Here is a 25,189-nt window from a genome sequence, read left to right on the forward strand (position 1 = left end):
AAGGGATGGGTGAGAGGAAGAACCGGTTAGGGAGGCAGAGACAGGTTGGACTGGTTTTGGGATGCAGTGGGTGGGGGGGAAGAGCTGGGCTGGTTGTGTGGTGCAGTGGGGGGAGGGGATGAACTGGGCTGGTTTAGGGATGCAGTGGGGGAAGGGGAGATTTTGAAACTGGTGAAGTCCACATTGATACCATATGGCTGCAGGGTTCCCAGGCGGAATATGAGTTGCTGTTCCTGCAACCTTCGGGTGGCATCATTGTGGCAGTGCAGGAGGCCCATGATGGACATGTCATCAAGAGAATGGGAGGGGGAGTGGAAATGGTTTGCGACTGGGAGGTGCAGTTGTTTGTTGCGAACTGAGCGGCGGTGTTCTGCAAAGCGGTCCCCAAGCCTCCGCTTGGTTTCCCCAATGTAGAGAAAGCCGCACCGGGTACAGTGGATGCAGTATACCACATTGGCAGATGTGCAGGTGAACCTCTGCTTAATGTGGATCATTGACCACTTTTTTGTATTAAAACAGGAATTTAAATCATTGACTTGGGCAAGTGTATTTGGCAATTCATAACCTAAAACTGCTGAAGAAATCTGGTTGAATTTGGGAGGTGGTGACCAGGTGTACATATGAGGATAATGCAGTTTACGTGGCTTTCATCAAATACTTTACCAAGGTGCCACGTGAAATTATGACAAACAGTGTAAAAGTGCATGGGATCCAGGGTAACTTGGCAAGTTGAATCCAAAACTGGCTTAGGGATAGGGAGACAGACAGTAGTGAAAGAAGGCTGTTTGCATGACCACAGGCTGGTGTTCATTGCCAAACCACGCAGATCAGAACTGGGACCCTTATTATTCATGAGAAATAAGTAAACAAATAATATAGAAGAAAATGTAGGGGGAAATAAATAAGTTTGTGAATGACTCGAAGACTGACCAGGTAGTTGACGGTGAGGGAGGTGGTCTTAGGTTATGATACGATATATTTGGGTTGGTCACATGGGCAGATCAGTGGCAGATGGAATTTAATTCTGATAAATGTGATGTAATGCACTTTGGTGGTAGAAACAAGACAAGGAAGTGCTCCATGCATTGTAGAATACAAGTAAGCTCAGAGGAACAAAATGATCTTGGGAGACTTGTCCACAGATCTTGTATGCAGCAGGATGGTTCTTAGGCTAGTTAAGAAGGTGTATGAGACATTTGCCTTTATAAACTATGACACAGATTCCAAAAGCAGGGAGGTTATGTTGGGGCTGTGTAAAACTTTCCATAGGTCACAGCTGGAAATCTGGTGTATAGCTCTGGTTACCATACTAGAGGGAAGTTACGACTGCACTGAAAAGAAAGTGTGCTGAAGAGATTCATCAGGATGTTACCTGGGATGGAGCAGTTTAGCTCTGAAGAGGGGCTGGATCAGCTCAGGTTGTTTTCTTTAGAGCAGGGAAGACTGAAAGGGGGCCTGACTGGAGGTATAAAAATTATGAGGGGCATGGACAGGATGGAAAGAAAGTAGCTCCTCCCCTTATTTGAAGGGACAATAACAAGGGGGCATAATTTTAAAGGCAGGGGGTTTAGAGAAGAAATGTTGTTCACCCAGGAGAATCATGGGAATCTGGAATGGTCTACCTGGGAACATAGTTGAGGCAGGAAACCTCAACTTCACAAAGTACTTGGGTGAGCGCTTGATGTGTCATAACAGTCAAAGCTATGGGCCAAGTGTTGAAAAATAGGACAAGTGCAGATTTTGAGGCTGTTTTGTCAATGTTAGACTTGATGGGCCAAAGGGCCTCTTTTGTACTGCATGATGCTATGATTCCAGGATTCCAAGTATTTTCTACTTAATGTAATCAGCAAAATGTGGAATTATTGACAAAGCAGGAACTACAGTTACACTAATAAACTGTCAATTTGACTTAAGGTAGGGTATCGTTTTGCTGATAATTGGGCTTCAGAATGATAAACCCAAGACCTAATGAAGAATATAAAAGATAATGAGCCTTAAACCTGTATATGTGCATCTTAAAAGAAGCATGACAAGATAAAAGGAGAAACCATTCCTACCTTTCATGGCAAGTCAATGATAGGGCTTTAAAGGTGCCTTACCCCTCTGACCACTATTCAGCCACACCTCACCACCTTCCCCTTAAAAGATGGAGATGAAGGGCATGCTGACTTTTCTTCCTTGTATGAAAGGCACTCAACACCACATTGACCACCTCATTGGCAATCCAAACATTTTGATAGACCTGTATCAATAACAATCTCTGTACCCATTCTCAAAAGTGTAGACAGAAGTCAATTACAGGATTAGGCCTTAGAGCTACCAGGACACAAACAAGGGCAGACTATGGAACAGAACCAAGCATTAGTCCAACCAAAGAGGGGATTCTGGATCCAAACAGAGGAAATCCCAGACAAAGCTACTGATGTACAAAGGCAAATGCAGATAGGTTCGGTCCAATGAATGGAGAGGCCTCAAACAGACAGGATGTTTTGTCGGTCGGCTCCTACCTACTGAAGCACAGCACTTCACATGTGATGTAATGCTTGTTCTGTACTGCTAATACTACTAAGTCATTAACGCTTAACCTTGAACAAAATGTAATTAAAATATCACTGCCGCACCACAGTCACATCTGTGTTATAGACGATGGAGAAATGACAAGAACATATCCCATCCCCCAAACAACCTTCCTACCTCTTACCTGACTGAAGAAAGTTGTTTGAACAAGTAAATGTGTTTAACCCTTAGTTTTCTCCTAAGTTTAAAAGAATGATAAATATTTATTATTAAAGCACCCAAGTGTATATGCAACCTCTCCCACTCGCACATTATACAGTCATATAGCACCGAAACACCTTTCGGTCCAAACAGTCCATGCCAACCATAATCCCAAACTAAACTAGTCCCACCTGCCTGTGCTTGGCCCATTATACAGATATACACACCTCCCAAGGAAGGTTAGTAATTACGAAAGTAGCATCAATTTAGTTCCAAAAGTTTAGGAGTTCTTTCACACCTGCCCTTCCCCAAGCTGAAGACTCGAAAATGATGCATGCCTGTAATTCAGAAGATATGGCAGCATGTGTGGAGAAAGAAACAGTTAACATTTCCAATCCGGTATGAGTCTTCAGAGTTGAAGGAGAATCATATGTCAGATGCAGAACACTAATTCTATTTCTCTCACCACAAATGATGCCTGACCTGCTGAATTACTTCAACATTCTCTATTTGTTTCAGACTTCCAGCATCCATTGTATTTTGCTTTTATTCAGGCCTGCAATTATTTGTTTGTCCATTGGAAATGATTCTGGAGGTTATAGGAAGATGTGGTTTCCTGCTGCTCTACTCCAATCCTTAAACACTACCAAAGGAAAAAATAATACTTGTAGAAAAACCCTGCTTCAATTTAGCATAAAGATCATGTTCAAATTGAATTGCTGCCCACTGATGATTTCTCAGACAAGATAGTGTTCCTTCACTGGTCAGTGTATTTCTCTCACCATCTCCCAGAATGTATTCTACTAAACCTCATCAGAAACCTAAAATTCTGTCAATGACCAGAACATCTTTTCCACCCTCCTCACAAATGGTTTCTAACGGCTAGGTCACATAAAAGCGATAGGATCCTGCTATTGCTCATGATACACCATTGTGATAATGGAACAAAATAAAGGACTGTGGGTGCTGGAAATCTGAAACATAAACAGAAATTGCAGGGAAAATCTCAGCAGGTCTGGCAGCATCAGTGGACGGAAAACAGAGTTAACATTTTGAACTTCAGAACTGAAGAAGGGTCACCAGACCCAAAACATTAAGTCTGCTCTCTCTCTATAGATGTTGCCAGATCTGTTGAGTCTCTCTGGCAATTTTTGTTTTTGGTTGAGATAATGGAGGTTTATTTATACATTCTCTCCTATGTATTGACAGGAAAGAAAATACCCACCTGACCTCAACTCTATTTTTGAAAGTATCCATTTCAGGATTATATCTCAAGTTCATGCAGCAGAAACATGACATCAATCAGTGCAAAAGGAGAAAGATAATACAATTATTGGCAAAAGTTTTTCTGTACATTATCATTCAGTACTTCTGGTGATAGCACTTCGGAATGCTCATCAAATAAATAAAAACACTAAGCATAAGCTTCTCACCTTTGTTAAAACGAAAAAGGCTTACAAAAGAGCTGTAGGCTGATCTGAAGGGAGGTTCATCTTGATCCGGAGTCAATGGCTTAAAATGGGTGAGCTGAGATGGGCTTGTTGGAGAGTGAGACTGTTCATTCCCAAGCCCCAAAGCTGACGGGACTTTTTCCTCTGCTGCCATGCCAAATAACTGGGATAAGAAGAGAATAAACTCCATCAAAAACTAAAATTACAAGCAAACAACTTTTCAACTGTTATACTATATATGATGCAGTTGATTGTATTCTCACATCCCAGTCAGAAGATTGTGCGTTCAAGGCAAGATCAGAGATTGATACCCAATAATCCAGGCTGACATTACAGTGCAGTATTAAAGGAGTACTCCACTATTGGAGGACATAGCTTTCAGATGAGATGCTAAATCATGAACCTCACCTACTCATACAGGGTATAAAAGAAAGCATGCCAAAAGATTAAAGAGCAATAAGGGAATGATCACCAGCATCCTGATGTTTATCCCTAACTGAACATCACAAAAACAGATTATCTGGGAATTATCATATTGATTGTGGGGGGCCTGTGATTTGCAAACAAATCACTTTAATACCTCCTTACAACAGTGACAACACATTCAAAGTATTTCATTGGTTGTGAACTGCTTGTAGAACATCCACATTTGTCAAGTACAAGACTTACTTTCTTTTCCTCGGTTGGCCCCAAAGGACATAGATTGCAGCAGGTTACCTATTTTTTTCTAATCAACCTGTTCAGAGATGTTATTACACACTTCTGGAGCAGGAGAGAGTTGAACCCAGGTGTCTCTGGTCCAGGCACAGGGACACCACCACTGTGTCACAACAGGGCTGTACAATACTTATTTTCTTTCAGAATATCTGAGCAAACACAGTTCCTGGTATTTGGAGGTGCACAGGAAGCATAAACATTCAATGCCAGGGATTGCGTTGTGGCATTCATACACACCAAAATAACTAAAAACAGAAAGTGCTGGAGTTGCCTGACCAGCTTTGAAAGTTTGGCTAGTGATCAGCTGAGCCACTCAGATAAGTTGATCACTGTGTTGAGATAGCTAATCTCAGCTGGAGTAGGGCAAGAGTTGTTTTGCAAATCAAGTTTTACTTTAGAGAATCAGAAAAATTGGCTCAAGTTCATAATCCCATCAGCCCTAGTGTTGAACTCTGGCACAACCCATTGGTAAAGCTGAGATAGTAAGTGCATTCAACCACACCATTTGGTATCTGTCCTTCTACTGTCTATAGACTTTCTTACAATAATCTCCTTGTCTCTTTCCCCCTTTCAAATCTCCTTAAAACTTAACTTTCTCCATCAAGTCTTTGGAGCTACTCAATATTTCCTCAGCATCAATTGTCCTTAAGGCTGTTTGAACATTCTTCTGTGCAAGTTCTTTATATGGCTCATGTGGATTGAAAACAACCAAGGAAATTAAATAAGGCAAGCAGCTCATTTCTGAGTTGTAATATTCTGACATGAATATTGGCCATAGATAACGAGGTGGGGAGCTGTATGAACACAGCAGGCCAGGCAGCATCAGCGGAGCAGGAAAGCTGACATTTCAGGTCTAGCATTCAGAAATGGGGGAGGGGAAGGGGGCTCTGAAATAATTAGGGAGTGGGGAGACGGTGATGGAAGGTGGATAGTGGAGCAAATAGGTGGAGAGAAGAAGGACAGATTAGGGAGGTGGGGATGAAGCTAGAAAAGATAAGTGTAGGTAGGGAGTTGGGATGGGGGTTGGTCAGTGAGGTGAGAGGAACAGATGGGTGGGAGTGAAGACGGACAGGTTAAGGAGGTGGGGACAGGGGAGGGGGGTGCTGGTCTTGGGTCGAGGGAGGGGGTGGGAGATCTTTGAAGTTTGTAGAGTCCACATCGAGACCACTGGGCTGCAGGGTTCCCAGGCAGAATATATGAGGTGCTGAATACTGGCCATTTGCATGGGGCACCAGATGGTAATCGAGATCCATACAATTCTTCCCAAGCAGTTAGTCAACAGCCTCAATGTAACAATACCTTGCCACAAACTAAAACCTATAAGAACAAGGGAACAAACATGCTTTATTGCATTAGCACTGGAGACTCATTTTCATTAAAATTCCAAGTTATAGCTATTCCTTCTTTAGCATTCCCAAAAGTTAAAATGTTAAATGAAAACCGTTCACGTCTTCAAGCCTGCTCTACTGTTCAATAATACCATAGCTGATTTGATCTAACTTTACATTCCTGCATATCCTTAGTAATCAAGATTCTGCATCTATTACCTTTTGGGGAAGGGAATTTCCAAAGACTCTCAAAACTTACTTCTCCCTTTCAATCATCTTAAATTGGCAGCACTTACTTTTACGCTTTGGTCCCTCGTTCTAGATTCTTCCACAAGAGGAAACATCCTATCTATGCCCAGCTTGTGAAATCTCAATTAAGTCACATCTGTCTCTTGACAACTCCAGGGCCTGCAGGCCTAGCCAGTCTAGCCTTCCTCAAAAGTAGGCACTCAGTCCAGGTATTCATGCAGTAAACCTTCTGTGAGTTGCTTCTTATGCCTTAACATTTTCCCATAAATACGGCCATCAGTACTGTAGGTATTATTCAGATGCAGTTTCAGCAATCAACTGTATGAGTAAACCATAAGCTCCCTACTCTTCCATTCAATTCCCCTCACAATAAAGAAAAATGAACTTTCCTGGTCATTTGCTGTATCTGCATATTAACCTGGAACACATGTATAAGAACAACCAGATCTCTCTGCATCTCTGAACTCTGCAATCTCAAATTTTAGATGATATGCTTTTTTTTTGCACAGCCAAAATGAACAATTTCCCACGTTATACTCCATTTTCTAGAACATTGCCAATCACTTAACCTTATCGCTTCGTAAGGTCCTGGTGTCCTCCACACAACTCACTTTTCTACTCATCTTGGTGTTGTCAGCTTATCAACTGTAAAGTATTGAAAATCCAGCACCAACGCCTGTGGTACACCATTCAGGATTTCTGAAAAAGATCCATTTATTCCAACTCTCTACTTCCTATTTATCAGGCATTTTTCTCAACATGCCAATCTGTTACCACCTATACCATGAGGTTTTAATTTCTGCAATTACCTGTGATTCAACAGCCTCCACTTAATGACTCCATGGCACTCTACCTGTCTAGGTAAACATGGCTCGAACGACACTTGAAGCTCAAAACCATGCCATCCATCACTTTACAAATCAAATTCTCTCCACTAGTATCGCACAGTGGCAGTAGTGCATAGCTATACAAGATGAAATACAGTAACTCACCAAAATTTCGCTAACAGCATTTTCCAAACTAAAGACTTCCGCTACCTTGAGGAACCAAGGAAAACAAACACTTAAGAACACAAGATAATAAAATGTGAGGCTGGATGAACACAGCAGGCCAAGCAGCATCTCAGGAGCACAAAAGCTGACGTTTCGGGCCTAGACCCTTCATCAGAGAGGGGGATGGGGAGAGGGAACTGGAATAAATAGGGAGAGAGGGGGAGGCGGACCGAAGATGGAGAGTAAAGAAGATAGGTGGAGAGAGTATAGGTGGGGAGGTAGGGAGGGGATAGGTCAGTCTAGGGAAGACGGACAGGTCAAGGAGGTGGGATGAGGTTAGTAGGTAGATGGGGGTGCGGCTTGGGGTGGGAGGAAGGGATGGGTGAGAGGAAGAACCGGTTAGGGAGGCAGAGACAGGTTGGACTGGTTTTGGGATGCAGTGGGTGGGGGGGGAAGGGCTGGGCTGGTTGTGTGGTGCAGTGGGGGGAGGGGACAAACTGGGCTGGTTTAGGGATGCAGTAGGGGAAGGGGAGATTTTGAAACTGGTGAAGTCCACATTGATACCATATGGCTGCAGGGTTCCCAGGCGGAATATGAGTTGCTGTTCCTACAACCTTCGGGTGGCATCGTTGTGGCAGTGCAGGAGGCCCATGATGGACATGTCATCTAGAGAATGGGAGGGGGAGTGGAAATGGTTTGCGACTGGGAGGTGCAGTTGTTTGTTGCGAAGTGAGCGGAGGTGTTCTGCAAAGCGGACCCCAAGCCTCTGCTTGGTTTCCCCAACGTACAGGAAGCCGCACCGGGTACAGTGGATGCAGTATACCACATTGGCAGATGTGCAGGTGAACCTCTGCTTAATGTGGAAAGTCATCTTGGGGCCTGGGATGGGGGTGAGGGAGGAGGTGTGGGGACAAGTGTAGCATTTCCTGCGGTTGCAGGGGAAGGTGCCGGGTGTGGTGGGGTTGGAGGGCAGTGTGGAGCGAACGAGGGAGTCACGGAGAGAGTGGTCTCTCCGGAAAGCAGACAGGGGAGGGGATGGAAAAATGTCTTGGGTGGTGGGGTCGGATAACACAGTCACCTCTCCAAATCACATACTATTCTGACTTGACACATCACCACCATTCCTCCAAAATCTTGAAACAAATTCTCATTTAGCATTTTGGGCATTCAAGCAATTCAAGAAGACAGTTCACCATCATCATAACCTCCTTGGGAGCACTTCAGGAATTGGCAATAAAATGTTGCCAACATTGACACCCCAAAAAATAAACGCTAATGAAACAGGGAACATGATAATGCAAAATGTATCTTAAAACCTCCCAGCACAACAGCAAGAAGTGGATCTACTGCCCAACTCTAAAAGGTCTTTTCTTTTAATACCATATGGAATAAACATTTGAAAAAAAGTGAGCTAAATGAGCACATTGAACAGCACAAATACCCCCCATCTCCATATTGAACTTCAACAGAAAATAAATACTTCAGATAAGATCTTTGAAAAGGGCAGGGAAGTTACAAAATAATAGTAAGCATATCGACAAGGAATTTAACTGTATTAGAAAGAGGAGTTATCAATAAGAATGATCAATCAGTAAAAGCATTACGGGCAAGAGTGAAAAATGAAGACCTTATGTAGAATGTCTTATTTTTATTTTTTGTAGCTGTCCCTCTGCCTCAATTGGTTGGATTGTGGGTTATTTCCCTGCTGCAGTTCAGCTGTTAGTGCTTTGCTCCCACTGTGTGACACTTTCGATCGCAAACACAGACTTATTATTCAACCTGTTGCTGCCAATATCAAAGACCCATCACACCTCAGCAATGCTCTCCTACAAGATACAGAAGCTTGAACTCATGCACCAACAGATTCAAGAACAGCTTCTTTCCGGCCGTTACTACACTGATGAATGGGCTCTCTAAATTCAAATAATGCTGATCTTGCTTAGAGCACTCCCTGTGTGCCTCAGTTTTTTTTCACCCTGATCTGTATGCCCATGCTTACTATTAACTGCCTGCACTGCTTGTAAATAAAGCTTTTCATTGTACTTGGGTAAGCATGAAAATAAATAAATCAAATCAAATCCAATCACACCATTCATATGATCTTTTGATATCTCTGCTGTGGGTTCTGTGCCTGTGCATCTTTCTGCACTTCACCAGGCAGGCAAGGCCGGGCTTGTGATTTCAAGTAAATCTGTTGAATTGTAACCTGGTGTCATGGAAGTTTTAACATGACATGTTGTAAGTATAGATTGGATACAGACTTGACGGTTCCCAGAGTTGTAGTTTTCATCACTACAAGTTAGAGTCTGTGATAAACTAAGTGAGAGGCTTTAATTATTGTGAATAGTCAACAATAAGGTTATGTTATACCACTAACAAATGACAGGTAGAAGACCGACTGGTACGTCTTTAATCTTCCTCTGCTCCTATCTGAGGTTAAAGTTTGCACGTATATTTTCTGTTAGTTATGTTTCTTATATCACCTACCTTAGTTTAACAAGATATATAAATGTTACAGTTGGCCTATCTTTATTCATTTTAGCTACAAGCTTTCTAAAGTTGAACTGTTCATTTTCTTGATAATTCAAGAGTTTTACAACCACTCTCTTGCATGAAAACCCATTAAAAATACGTAAATCAAACCTTTGCCCTTTACTCAGTACATCTTCTTCATACTATCTTGCAATTTAACTTAAAGCATTTTTTTTAAGCTGTTACAGTGTAAACATTTTTGATTATACATTGTTCCGACTATTAGAGTATTTCTGTTTTGTTTGAAATTAAAGCAGGCTCAGGCTTCAGACAAAACTAAATGCTGAGTAAAAAGATATGTTAAGAGTGGACCAAAATCTTGAATTGACAGATTTCAAGAACAAAAATGATAGAAGCAGGAGGAGCCCATAAAGCCAAATGAATCTGCTAAACCATTCAGTAGGACTGTGACCGATCTTCAGTTTCAACTCCATTTCCTTACCTCCTCCTCATACCCTTGTTTCCCTGAAAAATATATTCAGTGATTTAGCACACACAAACACAATCTAAATCCTGGGAGACAGAACTGACCAGAACTTTCCGCACCCTTTGCCACTGTAACGCTGACACCCACCCAGCAATGTACAAAGTTGTATACAGAATCAGTGCTGGGCCCACTGCATTTCATCATCTATGTAAATGATTTGGATGTGAACATAGGAGGTGTGGTTAGTAAATTTGCAGATGACACCAAAATTGGAGGTGTAGTGTACAGCAAAGAAGACTACCAACAGAGTACAACTGGAGCTTGATCAGACAAACCCATGGACCAACGAATGTCAGATGGAGTTTATTTCAGATAATGTGAGGTGTTGCATTTTGAAAAGGCAAATCCGGCAAGGATTTAGACACTTAATGGTAAGATCCTGGGGAATGTTGCTGAACAAACAGACCTTGGAGCGCAGATGCATACTTCCTTGAAAGTGGAGTCGCAAGTGGACACCATTAGTGAAGGCGGCATTTGCTACTCTTGGCTTTATTGGTCAGTGCATTGAGTATGAGTTGGGAAGTCATGTTGCAGCTGTACAGGACATTGGTTATTAGGCCACTTTTGGAATACTGATGCAATTCCAGTCTCCCAGGTGTTATGAAACATGAAAAGGTTCAGAAGAGATTTACAAGAACATTGGCAGGGTCGAGCTTTAGGAACAGGCTGAATAGACAGGGGCTACTTTCCCTGGAGCGTCAGAGGCTGATGGATCATGGTGTAGGGGCTTATAAAATCATGATGGGCATGGATAAGGTAAATAGACAAAGTCACGTTGGGGGGCGTGTCAAGTTCAAAAACTAGACAAAAGGGCGAAGATTTATTTGGGACCTAAAGGGCAACTGTTTTCACACAGAGTGGTGCAAATGGAATGAGCTGCTGGAGGAAGTGGTGGACACTGGTACAATTACAACATTTAGAAGGCATCTGGATGGGTATATGAATAGGAAGGGTTTAACTGAGATATAGGCCAAATGCTGGCAAATGGGGCTAGATTAATTTAGGGTACCTGGTTGGCATGGACAAGTTGAACCAAGGATCTGCTTCTGTGCTGTGTCTCCCACCACCCTCTAACACACTGTAGGCTGCATATATGTAGAGATTAGATGAGCTGTTCTAGATTAATGGCAGACTTTCAAGTTCCTACAGATTGAGAGGGAAGCAGAGGTAGTATTCTGGAACAACAGTTCTTGAATTAAAAAGAAAGCCAGTCACTTTAGATGTACCACTCAGATTGAGCCTGAGTTAAGTTAATAATCTAACAAAACCTATTTTGGTCACAAATACCTAAATAACAGAATTCAACATTAGGATTCAGACACAAAACGAAGTGTCACGAGCCAACGTTTTAAGTTTAGAAAAAGTTTACTTTGGAAGGGTGAGCTTTGACTATACCAAAAAGTCTGGGTAAACTATCTACATTAACAAAGAGTATGCATGAACAGTGGGAGACATTCAAAAATGAATTTAGTAAAATTCAAGCCCTGTACATACCGCTGATAGGCAAGATCTCAAGTATAACTTTGAAAAAGTGATCGATTTGCAAAGTGAAGACAGCATAGAAACAAAATGGCTAACGTGACAAAAAAAAGTAGAGATTCCAAAGGTTGGAAGATTTATTAAATATAACAAAGGTACAACTGCGAATGTGGAAAAGCATCACCGATTACATTATTTCAGCAGTTGCTGGCTTCCAGACAAGAAGATACAACTCCCATGTATTAGAAAGAGAAGGGGGCATGTCAAGTTCATAAATGTCTTGCAGGTGTTGGGATAGAATGTGCCCAGCAAATGGAAGTTTGGGAACTTCTCCTCTCATACCTAGCTCTATAAACTTCAACAAAAAGGTGCATTGAAAAGTGTACAATCACATAAAGAAAGAAAGTGCAATATTTGAATTATTAAGTTCCAAATTTCCTTTTGGATTGTCCTGTCCTCAACATAACCAGCATATTAATTAATAAATTGGAACACATTAGCTTACAGATTTCCCTGCAGCAGTATAATTAACCACTCTGCAATGAAACAAGAAAGTTGACACAGTACTGTAAGTCAGTATCTATTAAGTTCTCCATACACAGCCCAATCCAGGTAGTTTACAATAGCTAGCACTATTACAAATTCAGGTACAACAACAAATTATATTACCAAAGGTCAAACGACAAACTGTTGCAGAACCATTTTAAATTTTAAAAAAAATTTAATTTGTGCTCTTTAATTCAAACAGCACAATAATAACTACTGTACACTGGCAGTGTTCTCAACTGCTGGAATATATAAGTACATGTGAAAATCTGTTTGTCAACCAAACAAATTTAAACAAAAGAACATAATAATCAAGAAATCAGGACACAACACAATTGTTGCTGTATCCTGTTGCTGAATTTAACTGGTCAGATTGTATTATTAAAATTATAGCAAGGTTAATTGCTTTCACCAATATTTTTGCAAATCAGAGGAATATCAACTGGGGGCAAATATGTCATTATTATGAAAAATCCAAAAGTTGCTGTACAACATGCACCACTCCCTCCTCAGCTACACAAAACAGCATCTCATCTTCTGAGATAGTAAGAACTGCTGACGTTGGAGTCAGAGATAACAGAGCGGAGCTGGAGGAACACAGCAGCCCAGGCAGCAAAGGAGTAGGGACGTTGACGTTTCGGGTCCCGACCCAAAACGTCAACTTTCCTACTCCTCTGATGCTGCTTGGCCTGCCGAGTTCCTCCAGCTCCACACTGTGTTATCTCATCTTCTGACTCACTTTGACCAACTAAGCACTGCGTCAATAAGTAAGATTTACTTTAAATTATTAAAAAAAACTTTCCCTTTATAAATTTTAGCCGAAATCCCACTCCATCGTTATAACTTACACTGTCCCTAAGTAGACGTTCAAATCTTCCTGAACCAGTCCAAAGAAATTCTTAGCTCTGCTCTTTTTCTTTCTCAGCCTGATTATTTTTAACCCCAGAAATGTCTTTCATAATACTTATTTTCCAGGAGGTTCTTCCTCTCACTTAAGCCAGATGAATCTCTAAGTTTGTTATTAAACTTTACTACTTGAGCGTTTTCAAACTGAGCATGAGCTTTCACCCACATTCTGAATTGTGAACCATACAGACTTACCAAGTATCTTTTCTCTGTCTCTCAGATCCTGAAAGGTTGACATGAATCTAAGCGTCAAGGCTATCTTATAGATGATATTTAAATCCAATCCTACAGTGGCTTCCAATGCATCAATTCTATGGAGATGAGCTTTTCAAAAGATAATGTGAATCACATAGGCTTAGTATCCAGGTAGAAACATTGACTAGTTATTCTTTAATTTCAAATAGAATAAAGTTTTAACATCTAATGGCAGGTGTGCCCAATCCCCCTTTAAGGGGGTCACCCCCCTTTCTGTTGGAGATCTGGGGGTACAGTGTTACATACAACAGTTTCAGACAATAAACATCGAAGTAGGTTCACAGGGCGCCAGGCCTTTCTTTGGTGGGCTGCAGGAAGCTATTTTTCATGTTTATTTGGAATCCAATTGTTTGCAATAGCCTGTCTAAGTTTTTTTTAAAACCAAAAAATGCTTTTGAATTCTTGTTTGCACATCGGCCTCACATTGCTAATCTATGGACACTCTGTGCAGATTAGAGGATCTTTTCACTGGCCTCCTCTTCGGCCTGGTCAGGGTGGCCACTGAAAGGTCCAGCCAGGAGATCATGTACAGGGTGATAGCTGGATATTACATCCCCTCCCAGGTGTCCGGATAGAAAACATGCAGAGTCTGCCAGCAAAAAAATGGCCGTTAGGAGCCAGCAGGTACCACCAGGGGCTGGCTGCATTATCAAAATATCATCACAGGGGATGATAAGTATCCGTTTCTCCCCTTTTTTGATACAGTGCCCACTTCAAGCTATCTAACCTGTACACTGTTTACTTTAAGACAGTAGAATGAAACTGTGTTATGAAGAAAGTACAACCATTTACAAAACTGAACTTTCTTAATACCTTCCCGGAACTTCGGTAGGCCTTCCTTTGAATCTTTTGACACTTGAGCCATCGAAGTTTGAAATCATCAGAATTCAGATCTGGTCACATGACCCTCCTTATTCCTATGATTTTTTCCTATACTGAAACACTAGTTTAACAGAGGCATTCAAAAGGGTATGGAGTTACCTAGAACAAAACTAAAGGGCAGAGCTCCATGGAAAAGATGGGGCAGTGTCACTAAGACAATTGCTTCTTGCAGAGGAACAGCACCGATATCATAAACCAAAAAGGCCTCCTTCCATAGTTCATTATGCAGAATGTGGGTGACTATTACAGCTTAGTGCAATTGAAGGCAATAACTGTTGTTCTTGACTTGGTAAAAATCACCCAACACACTTTAAAAACAATGAATTAATACATCTTTTCCCTTCCTTCACATATCTCATTTTCTAAAATGCCAACATCACAGTGAAGAACAATACCACAAACACTGGGATAACATTGGCAATAGCACACCTTGGCCAGGTACGCATTCCTCAAGGGCAAACCTGAACATTACAATCCTTTTTAAAATTTAATTGTATTGTCGTCATCATCTGGAATGCAGATATGCATGATCAACTGGATTACTGTTAAGCAATCCTGAGTGGATCTTGGCTAAATGTGACTGAAGTGCAGGTGGAATTGAGGTTGAGAGAACGCAGGGCATCAAATTCCTTGAAGTGACGATAACCGACAACCTGTTCTGGGCTTCCCACATAAATGCGAGAGTTAAGAAAGCACAACAACGCCTCTTCTTCCTCAGGCAATTTGGCATGTCTATAAACGTATCTAAATCAATTTCTACAGATGCAGCATTGAAAGCAAACTGCCCAGGTGCATAATGGCTTAGTATGGCAACTGTTCTGCCCAGGACCATAAGAAACTACAGAAGGTGGTGCACACAACCCAGAACATCAAAGAAGCCAACCTTCCATCCGTGGACTCTATTTACACGGCTTGCTACCACAGAAAGGCCACCAACATCAAAGACCCGTCACACCCTGGCAATAACCTCCTCCAACCTCTACTGTCAGGCAGAGGCACAGAAGCCTGAACATGCACAAGCAGGTCCAGGAACAACTTATTACTGGCCATCAGACTGTTGAGTGGACTCTAGTCTCAAGTAAACGTAACCTGCAATGTAACCTGTATGCCTCTAAATCTTTTTGATCTGTACATTCTTCGCTCGTTCTAAATTTTCCTGTACCCCTCGTAAACAAAGCTTTTCACTGTATTTCCGATCATGTGACAATAAAATCAGTGATGAAGCCAACAGTATCATTCGATTACTATGCTCCAAAACTGGCAAATTCACTTCTAAAACGGAGTAGTCAAATTAATTCCCTTTCCTCAATGAACTAATTAAAGCAATCTGCTCATTAGGTTCACTCCCGTCACCAGTGGAAATACAATTGGGACTTTTACAATTCCCCATGCTACAGCTTTGGCGTTATTGGCAACCTCAAACCACTTGCTCACCACGTAACTGTATACCCTATTTTGGCATTAAAGTTATCAAGCAGGATGACAGTTAACTCTGAGCAAATCATTGCTTGCTGCACAATGCAGAAACTCATGAACAGGCTTGAAATCAAAACTAAAAACTGCCTAGTCTACATCAAACTAAAAAAAAATTAAGCAACTGGTAAAGCTAGCTGTTGTATGCTACTCCTTTGCAGCAAATATTAATGATAACCTTCATTAAGTTGATGCTGCCTTTAAACCAAAAAGAGACAGACATTCTATTTACCACACAAATAAGTAACGAGACTACAAAAAGATGAATTGTAAATATGAGAGAGAGAGATGGGACTTTGGATGAGTATTTGAAGGTGACAGACATAAAATTGTCCAGCTATTTCCCGGCCACAAAAAAAAAACAAATCCAAACCAAATGCACCAGTTTATATTCAATCACTGCGCTGGAAGCTTTTATCAACAATGCTACCAAGGCACTCTTATTCATCAATAACCAACCTAGCAATGCTCAGTTTAAATTCTGTCGGTGACTTCCATTTCCAGATTTCAGCACAGTCTCTAATCAAATATTGACAAAGACCTGAATTTTACAGACAAAGTGAAAAGTGCTATCACAGAAGCATTCACTTAAGTTGTCAAAAAAAAGCACAATTAAAGTTGAAGTCAGTGGCAATGAGGGAAAATGGCACCATTAACTGGAGTTAAACCCAGCACAAAAGGACGTTGTTGGAAGTAAATTAATCTCAACCAGGACATCAAGAAGGTGACTTACGACCAGCTTCTCAAACATGATCAGGAATGAACAATAATTGCTGACCGTGACAGTAACATAAATATACAAGGAACCATTTAAAACCTTGTGGCTCTGTTCATTAATTTAGCTCCTCATTCCTGGTATTCTACAAAGAGAATATTTTACATGGAACACCAACAGAAGTCGCTGGAAAAGCTCAGCAGGGCTGGCAGCATCTAGGAAGAAAAAAAGTCAGAGTTAATGTTTCAGGTCCAGTGACCCTTCCTCAGAATTGCGAAATGTTAACTGACTTTTTTCTTCCTAGATGCTGCCAGACCCGCGGAGCTTTTCCAGCAACTTCTGTTTTTGTTCCCGATTTACAGCATCCACGGTTCTTTCAGTCTTTATATGGAATTTTTGCATATTCATCTCCATTCTGTTAATCTCAAACTGGATCAAAATGACTAGATTGCATTGCCGTCCTTTCCCAACAACGTTGCAATCCAGTTTTAGATAGGCCCTCATCCTAGCATCAGCAAATCAACTTGTCATATGGGACTCCCAATTTTGCTCTCAAATTATAGTCGTGCTAGTTACTGAATCTCCAACTACTAACACATTACGCCTTCCCTTCCAGCCATGGTCAACTTTTTGTTCCAAGTAAAAACACAACTTAAGGATTTTTACTGATCTCAAACAGTTACTTAATTGAAGGTGTAACATTCAAAGCACTGCTGATGCACAATGTCATGCAACAGAGACACAAATATGGTCTAACTCACTGACTGTGGAGCAAATGTTGCTTGGGGCAATATACAGCTGAAGGACACAGAGGTTGATAAGGTCAAGGACAAGAAAACAAAATTGTGGAAATATAGAGAAGGTCAGACAGCTGATCTGCTGCCCCTATAAATGCTGCAGAGGCATCATCTTGAGTCTTACTCTCAAACTTCCAGAATTTACATTGATCTAAATAAAGATGAAATTTAAAAATACAGTGACTTATAAATAGTTGACAAGGATGAGAATACTGGGAGTTTTTGCTGTAGTATAGGTGAAGATGCATGCTGCAGTAATCTAAATTAATTGTGATTTGCATATAGTGACACTAGAAAGGGGCCTAAGAAATGCTCTATCAAGTGATATGACATCTTTAAACAGGAAGGGTTCTACAAGACTTTCAAATGTCATCACAGAATCCCTACAGTGTGGAAACAGGCCCTTTGGCTAACAAGTCCACACTGCCCCCTGGAGCATCCCACCCAGACCCATCCCCCTATAACCCACACATCCCTGAACACTAGGGGCAATTTAGCATGGCCGATCCACCTAGCCTGCACGTCTTTGGGCTGTGGAAGGAAACCAGAGCACCTGGAGGAAAACCATGCAAACACGGGGAGAATGTGCAAACTTCACACAGATAGTCACCCAAGGCTGGAATCGAACCTGGGTCCCTGGTGCTATGAGGCTGCAGTGCTAACCACTGAGCCACAATGCCGCCCCAAGTGTTTAGATTAAACACTTGTTTTGAAAATCTATACCATGTAGGTATTATTTCGCTAGCTAACCACGTGGTTTCAAACACAAAAACAGCCTTAACCTAGAAAATCTTTAACAAGCTTGTAGAATAATACAAATTCATACAGTCCATCAACATACTCATTGTATGAACACACGCTCCTTCAACTGTCAGACAAATGAATATCTACTGGAAAAACACACTATATTATTCTGGGTAAGCCTTATTTACTTCTGATCCATACTAAAGGCATATAGCGATATTGTTTAGTCCAATAGTGACAAAAACTAGTACACTGGAGAGCTGATTTACATCTTAATTAAGGAAGCAGCACAAATATATTAACGTGAAGTTCAGTCAACTAAAAGCTTTACGTAAGTTAAATCACAATATTATCCACACAAATTAGTTGTGATAACCACTCTCAGGAGATAAAGACTTAATATCTAACACCAATAAATTTCCATCAACAGCATCTGTAAAAGTATCACCCATTTATCTACCACCATCTAACACAGATTTCATTCTTTTTTCTAAATGATGGGATAGCTGCCCAGTTTACATGCACCTGTAATTTTACCCAACGCGATGAATTTCCAAATCTAAGTGGTTGTTGTACATTCACAACAATAGTTCTAGCATTAATTTTTGAAGCACTCATTACTTTGAAACTCCCTCCAGAATTATTCCTCTATTTCTAGGCCCGTGTCCCTTTGACAGCTACTTGACTCGTGCCAGTATTAATTTGGCAGCAGCACACCTAATCAGTGATTTTCTCGTGGTTTAGGACATATTATAATTCACAAAGTATAACGATTGCTTAGGGGAGAAAGAATTAACCATCAACACCCAACTCAAAATAAAAGTTCTTGATATGTTCATTGGTTCTTGTCACTTATTCTAAATTCTGGAATCTCTTTGCTTCGTATGCAGTCCTAATCCTCAGGATAGTATTTCTCAGAAGGCTGGCAAATGTAGTTGGGTTCATTTACAGCTCGAGCTCTCATGCAGCCAAAATATTTTATTTTCCTCTCAGGGTTTACCAATCTACAACAACAAAGATAATACACTTTCCAACGGGGGGGTCCAAAACTATATTCTGTGGGCCACACTGTGAATCGTGGTACTCTGGTCCACGTCGTTCATTGAAGAGAACACTATACACCTTTACTGATATTCTTCTTTGGGTTTTGTAGATCTGGGCCGTTTAGAAAGGATTGCTCTTAGCGATGCTGTTTTATAATTGAACATATGCTAAGGGATGGGCAACTTGCTTCACTGTACTTAGTGATTAACAAAAACTTCAGATTCAAGAATGAATCCATAGGTATACAACAAGTAACCGACGAATCGCAAAAGCTTGAAAACCATTTTTATTCTATCCTTTGACGGCATCATTATCCAGGAGGCTGAAATTAGCCAAATGAAAGCGATCAATGACAACAGGTACGTTTCAGAAACAGACGCCAAACGTTATGTTGAACACTGCAGTACAAATACGCGCCCACAACACAGCGGAGAGAGGAGTTGCTGCTGATCACGAGACTGAACGCAGTCACATCACATGAAGGATAACCAAACCGAGAGGTTCCATCTCGACTCATTTCACACATATTTCTGAGCTGGGGGCTGCACTCTGCCTAAGCCCCACACCCAACCAGTAATATGAGCTGCTCCGGATCGGCTGCAGACTAGTGGTGAAGGAGCAGTACCAGTCCAACTCCCCTGCAAGTGCCACCTCCTTCCCCATCGGGAAGCTAATCCATCAAGGAGGGAGACGGGTGGAAATGAGGACACCAAAACAAACATCGACATCCCGGGCCAGGGCCTGAACGGCCTCAACTCAACCCGAGACTATTTCAGAGAGCCCTGCCAGGTCTACCGGGGCACTCACCTCTCACAAACTCCACACCTGTCCGACGACTGAAAAGCCAGACAGGCAAAAGAGTGTGTCCAGCTCTAGAAGCACCTCACCCTCACATTGTGTCAGTCCCTGAACCGCTCCCTCCTTTCACCGACATCAAACCAATGGAAGGCAGCCGGCGACGTGCGCGCTCCCCAGAGCGCCGATAACAGCGTGCACGCCGCCGACAGGCGAGCCCAACACTTCGCCTGGCTGCGGCAGCGTTTTCGAGTTGGTCCCACCCTCCCAACGTGGTAAATTTTCCACCATTGTAAGGTGGGTGTTATTTTTTATATATTCGTTCTTGGGGTGTGGCTGTCGCTGGCTAAGACAGCAATTATTGCCTGTCTGTAACTGCACAGGAGATCTGGGCAGTGCAACTTCTCCATGTGTTTTTGAAGCTGCATCTATCCAGGTAAGTGGAGGTATTTCTTTCACATTCCTGGCTTGTGCCTTGTAAATGGTAAACAGGCTTTGGGAAATCAGAAAGTGAGTTACTTACTGTAGACGTTCTACCATTTGATTCAGCTAATGATGGGGCACCTAGGACTGTTGTCGAACAGAGAAACCTGAGAATTCAGGTACATAATTCCTTTAAAGTGGTGTCACAGGTATACAGGGTGATAAAGAAGGCATTTGACATGCTTGCCTTCATTGATCAGAGCATTGAATATACGAGGTGGAACGTCATGTTGCGGCTGTACAGGACATTGGTGAAACCACTGCTGGAGTCTTGCATATAATGTGGTCATCCTGCTATAGGAAGGATATTAAATTGGAAAGGATATAGAAAAGACTTACAAGGATGTTTACTGGAACTGGGGAGTTTGAATTACAAGGAGGCATTGGATACGCTGGGACCTTTTCACCCTGGAGCGTAGGAAGTTGAGGGGTGACTTTATAGAGATTTATAAAATCATGCAGGGCTCAGAAAAGGTTACTAGCCAAGGTCTTTTCCCTAGCATAGGAGAATTCAAAACTAGATGGCAAAGGTTTAAGGTGAGATGTTAAAGATTTAAAAGGGACATGAGCAGCCACTTTTTCACGTAGATGGTGGTGTGTATATTGATGAACTGCTAGAGGAAGTGGTAAAGGCAGGTACTGTTACAACATTTGAGTCATTTAGACCAGTACATAAATGGGGACATTTAGGAGGATAGGGGGCCAGTCAAATGGGATGAGTTTAACTGAAGAAATCTGGTCCCCGTGGATGAGTGAGCGGTTTGTTTCCATGCTCCAAGATTCTATAGTGCTGGAGCCCAGTATTTGAATACTGGACTCATACTATTCCTTCACCTCTAGTCTACAGCTGATCCAGAACAATTCATATGCTGGTTGGATTTGGGGCTGAGGCAAAACCAACCCCCACTGGTCCAGTTCATTCTTAAAAACGGTAACCACATTTTGGAGTATTCAAGGATGGTAATGCCATTTGATGTCAAACATAATAACCAGACTCTATCATGTTGGAGATGGTCATTGCCTAGCACCGTGTGGGCAGCACCGTGGCTCAGTGGTTAGCACTGCAGCCTCACAGCGCCAGGGACCCGGGTTCGATTCCCACCTCGGGCGACTGTCTGTGTGAAGTTTGCACAGTCTCCCCGTGTTTGCGTGGGTTTTCTCCGGTGCTCCGGTTTCCTCCCACAGTCCAAAGATATGCAGGTTAGGTGGATTGGCCATGCTAAATTGCCCGTACTGTTTAGGGGTGTGTGGGTTATAGGGGGATAGTTCCGGGTGGGATGCTTCAAGGGGCAGTGTGGACGTGTTGGGCTGAAGGGCCTGTTTCCACACCATAGGGAATCTAATCTAAAAAAAATGTTAGTTGCCACTGATTCTCAAGACTGGATATTGTCCAGGTCCTGCTGCATATGGACATGGACTATTTGAGTATCTAAGGAATCACAAATAATGCTGAACATTGTGCATTCATCACATTCATTGGACAGTGGAATTGTCTGTACCTCTAAGCCATAAGGCCTGTTTTCAAATCCCATCTCTCCAGTAGTGTGTAGGGACATCTCTGAACAGATTTATTAGAAAAATATCTACACTGAGAAGCTGCTATAGAGATAGCTTGGGGCTGTAATTATTGACCTCCAACAATCTCAAACATGCGCTGAGTAAGACTACAACTGGTCATCGAATTGCTTGGGCCGCTTGATGTGAGACTCAGTCAAATGCAGACCTCAGGTCAAGAGCAATTATTCAAACATCAACTTTGAACTTCAGCTCTTACGTGAGAACTGATTTGGTAGGATTTCGATGCAGTGTAGTCGTCTTTTTCACTAAGTTTTTTTTTCTCTAACACAGTGGTCTTGCTGGAAATGATTATGATTCTGCATCATTGAAAATTATTCAGTTTGGGACTTTTAAAGTTTATATCAAAATCACGACACCAACACAGACAATGAAGATATGAATAACATCTTTATTTTGGTACATATGGCAGCTTTTATCCAACAATATGAGTACACATTCTCTGTTTGAATTTCTTGTGCCATATTCAGTTGAGTATTAGAAAAGAAAAAATAAGATGAAACAGAAAAAGGGCACATGTGATGATGTCAGATTGATAATACTTTAAGTGACAGCAAGGCTGTAGAGAGGAAGCTCAGAGGTAACATAAAAGGAAGTAAGAGAAACAGAGAGACTATGAGAGATGAATAGGAACTAACTTGAAAGAGAACCTAAGACATACAAATAATAAACAAAATCCTGTCCTTATGTTTTTAGATCAATGGGTGAATTTTCAGGATCCAGTTAAGAGTCAGTCATCCAGCACGGAAACAGATCCTTCGGTCCAACTTATCATTTGCACCAACCAGACATCCCAAACTGACCTAGTCCTGTTTGCCGGCATTTCATAGAATCTCTACAGTGTAGGAGCAGGCTACTTGGTCCATCGGAGTCCAAACCGCACCTCCGAAGAGCATCCCAGCCAGACCTTGGCTATTCACCCTATCCATACCCCTCATGATTTTACCAACTTCTATAAGGTCTCTCCTTAGCTTCAAATGCTCCACGGAAAAAAAAACTCAGCCTATTCAGCCTCTCCCTATAACTCAAAAATTATGTATTACCCAAGCCTGTGCTATGTTTGAAGGGGCAGCTGGGAAATCACTTGCCTTTGAATTAGGGATGATGATGATTTGTCAAGATTGCAGGGCGAAAAGGACACCCTCTTATAATAAAACGTAAGTCTTACAACACGATAGTCAGTGATGCATAACAAAGATAGAAAGTGCCCCACACTTTGGGCATAACCTTGAAGAAAAGGTAAGATCTGTTGAATTTAATAAGATTATAGATGCCAGACTGTCATCAGGAAGGGGCACTGCAGCCAATGCCATGTGCAGTGGTTGGTAAGGGCAGTTCCTAGCAGGACAGAGGATGCTTCCATCCCTGGCTTAGTTTCAGCTTCAGGGTGACAAACCAAATCATGAAGATTTTGCTGAGTGGACTTAATAGGCTACTTAACTGATCCAAAAAATACCCATTATTTGTGCCAGAAAGAAAATCAATGCCTTCTGCTGACAATTTTTGGGCCTCCCTGCTGCAGTCCTGACCCTAGTGAAAGTATAAAACACTGTTCTCACTCATCGCTCTTTTTCAGCTTCACTCTTTAAAACTCTCACTGCTGTTTTACTGCTCCTTCTCAGACTCACTCTTTAAACTTTTGCCACTGTCTCACTGCTCCCTGTCAAAAACTCATACTGTAAGTTGTTGCTTCTAACTCACTATATAGCCCAAGATTGCTCTTTACACTGTCATCAGCTTCATTGCTTTTGATTAAAGTCTCTTTATTGTCTCCCTCCCCGAGTTCATTTTTAATCTCCAGTTGCTATCTCACTCGTCCTTCTTGGATTCACTCTTAAACACTTGCTGCTATCTCACTGTTCCCTCTCAGGTTCATTCTTCAAACACTTGCTCCTGTTGCACTATTCCCTCTCAGACGGACTCTTGCTGATATTTTCTTCTCACAGGTTCACTCTTTAAACTCTTGCCACTGTCCTTGGTATGGAGATAAGAGCAAAATGTGCTTCAACTGCAGAATTTCTGGACTTTGGCCCAGATCTACTAACTTTGAATCCTCACTGCTTTGTGTGATTCAAAATCAGATTGGTACTGTTACTAGTAGCCTTTGGACTCAAAATAATTATTCACTAACAATTGCATTTTTCTCTTCCATGAAGTAAAACAAAGTTCCAAAAGCTGTTCATGGGAACATTAAGGAAAAATATCGGACACCAGGCTAAATGAGAATATATTAGGACAGTCAGATAACAAAGAAATTGGCCAGAGAGGTAGGTTTTAAGGAATACCTTACAGAGGAAAAACAGAGAGATTTCAAGAGGGAGTCCCACAGCTTAAGGCTCAAATATCTGAAGTTACAGCCACTACTGAAGTGATTGCAAGAAGCAGATTTTTGTTTTGTTAGGCGTGGAGTGGCGCAACAGCAAGTTGCAGAGCTGGAGGAAATTAAAGAAAGGAAGATACATGGATTTGAAAACAAATTGCTTTTTACACGACAGGCTTTGTTACAAAAGATATTGAACCAAGTTTCCTCAGAGTGAAGTACAATCATTCATTGTTTATTTATTCCAGAGAAACAAATTTCAGTTGTTTTTCTGCACGTTGTGCAGAATTGCATGTAGAAATCAGTTCCATGTTCATAAATATAGAGTTAAACTGGCTACTGAGGCAGCATAACAAAGTGTGAAGCTGGATGAACACAGCAGGCCAAGCAGCATCTCAGGAGCACAAAAGGTTTTGTGCTCTTGAGATGCTGCTTAGCCTGCTGTGTTCATCCAGCTTCACACTTTGTTATCTTGGATTCTCCAGCATCTGCAGTTCCCATTATTACTGAGGCAGAACATTTGCCCATATATGTCAGAAGAGGAATGTATCTTCTGAGCTGACAAAAAACCTTTAATGTGCTGAGGCGCTGGATGGTGATATGTGACTGGTTTAAACGAGGCTACGTGCCATCTTCAGTGAAATGAAATCAGCTGAATAAACTGTGCAAAATGGGGGAACACGGTGTGAAGCTGGATGAAC

At 41.7% G+C, this 25,189-nt stretch overlaps 2 protein-coding genes across 8 annotated transcripts in view; one reads left to right on the forward strand and one right to left on the reverse strand.

The window, feature by feature from the left end:
• Nucleotides 1-20,287, reverse strand: part of pikfyve (phosphoinositide kinase, FYVE finger containing) — a 119,825-nt gene extending 99,538 nt beyond the window's left edge. For 4 of the 5 annotated variants that reach the window (XM_048534189.2, XM_048534185.2, XM_048534188.2 and 1 more), the window contains exons 1-2: nucleotides 20,123-20,286; nucleotides 4,152-4,332 (exon numbers count right to left, since the gene is read on the reverse strand). In XM_048534189.2, the coding sequence (XP_048390146.2) occupies nucleotides 4,152-4,323 (172 nt within the window). In that variant the 5' untranslated portion in view covers nucleotides 4,324-4,332; nucleotides 20,123-20,286. Of the gene's footprint in view, nucleotides 1-4,151; nucleotides 4,333-20,122 lie in introns of all 5 variants that reach the window. The other variant, XM_048534186.2, reaches the window with a different exon arrangement.
• The window catches only part of idh1 (isocitrate dehydrogenase (NADP(+)) 1), a 28,149-nt gene continuing 23,239 nt past the window's right edge, over nucleotides 20,280-25,189 (forward strand). Inside the window, exon 1 of one of the 3 annotated variants that reach the window (XM_048534195.2) lies at nucleotides 20,280-20,407. The gene's annotated coding sequence lies outside the window, so the exon portion shown is untranslated. The other 2 variants (XM_048534200.2, XM_048534196.2) reach the window with 2 other exon arrangements.

The sequence above is a fragment of the Stegostoma tigrinum genome, chromosome 7, assembly GCF_030684315.1.
Source record: "Stegostoma tigrinum isolate sSteTig4 chromosome 7, sSteTig4.hap1, whole genome shotgun sequence".
Taxonomy (NCBI): Eukaryota; Metazoa; Chordata; class Chondrichthyes; order Orectolobiformes; family Stegostomatidae; genus Stegostoma; species Stegostoma tigrinum.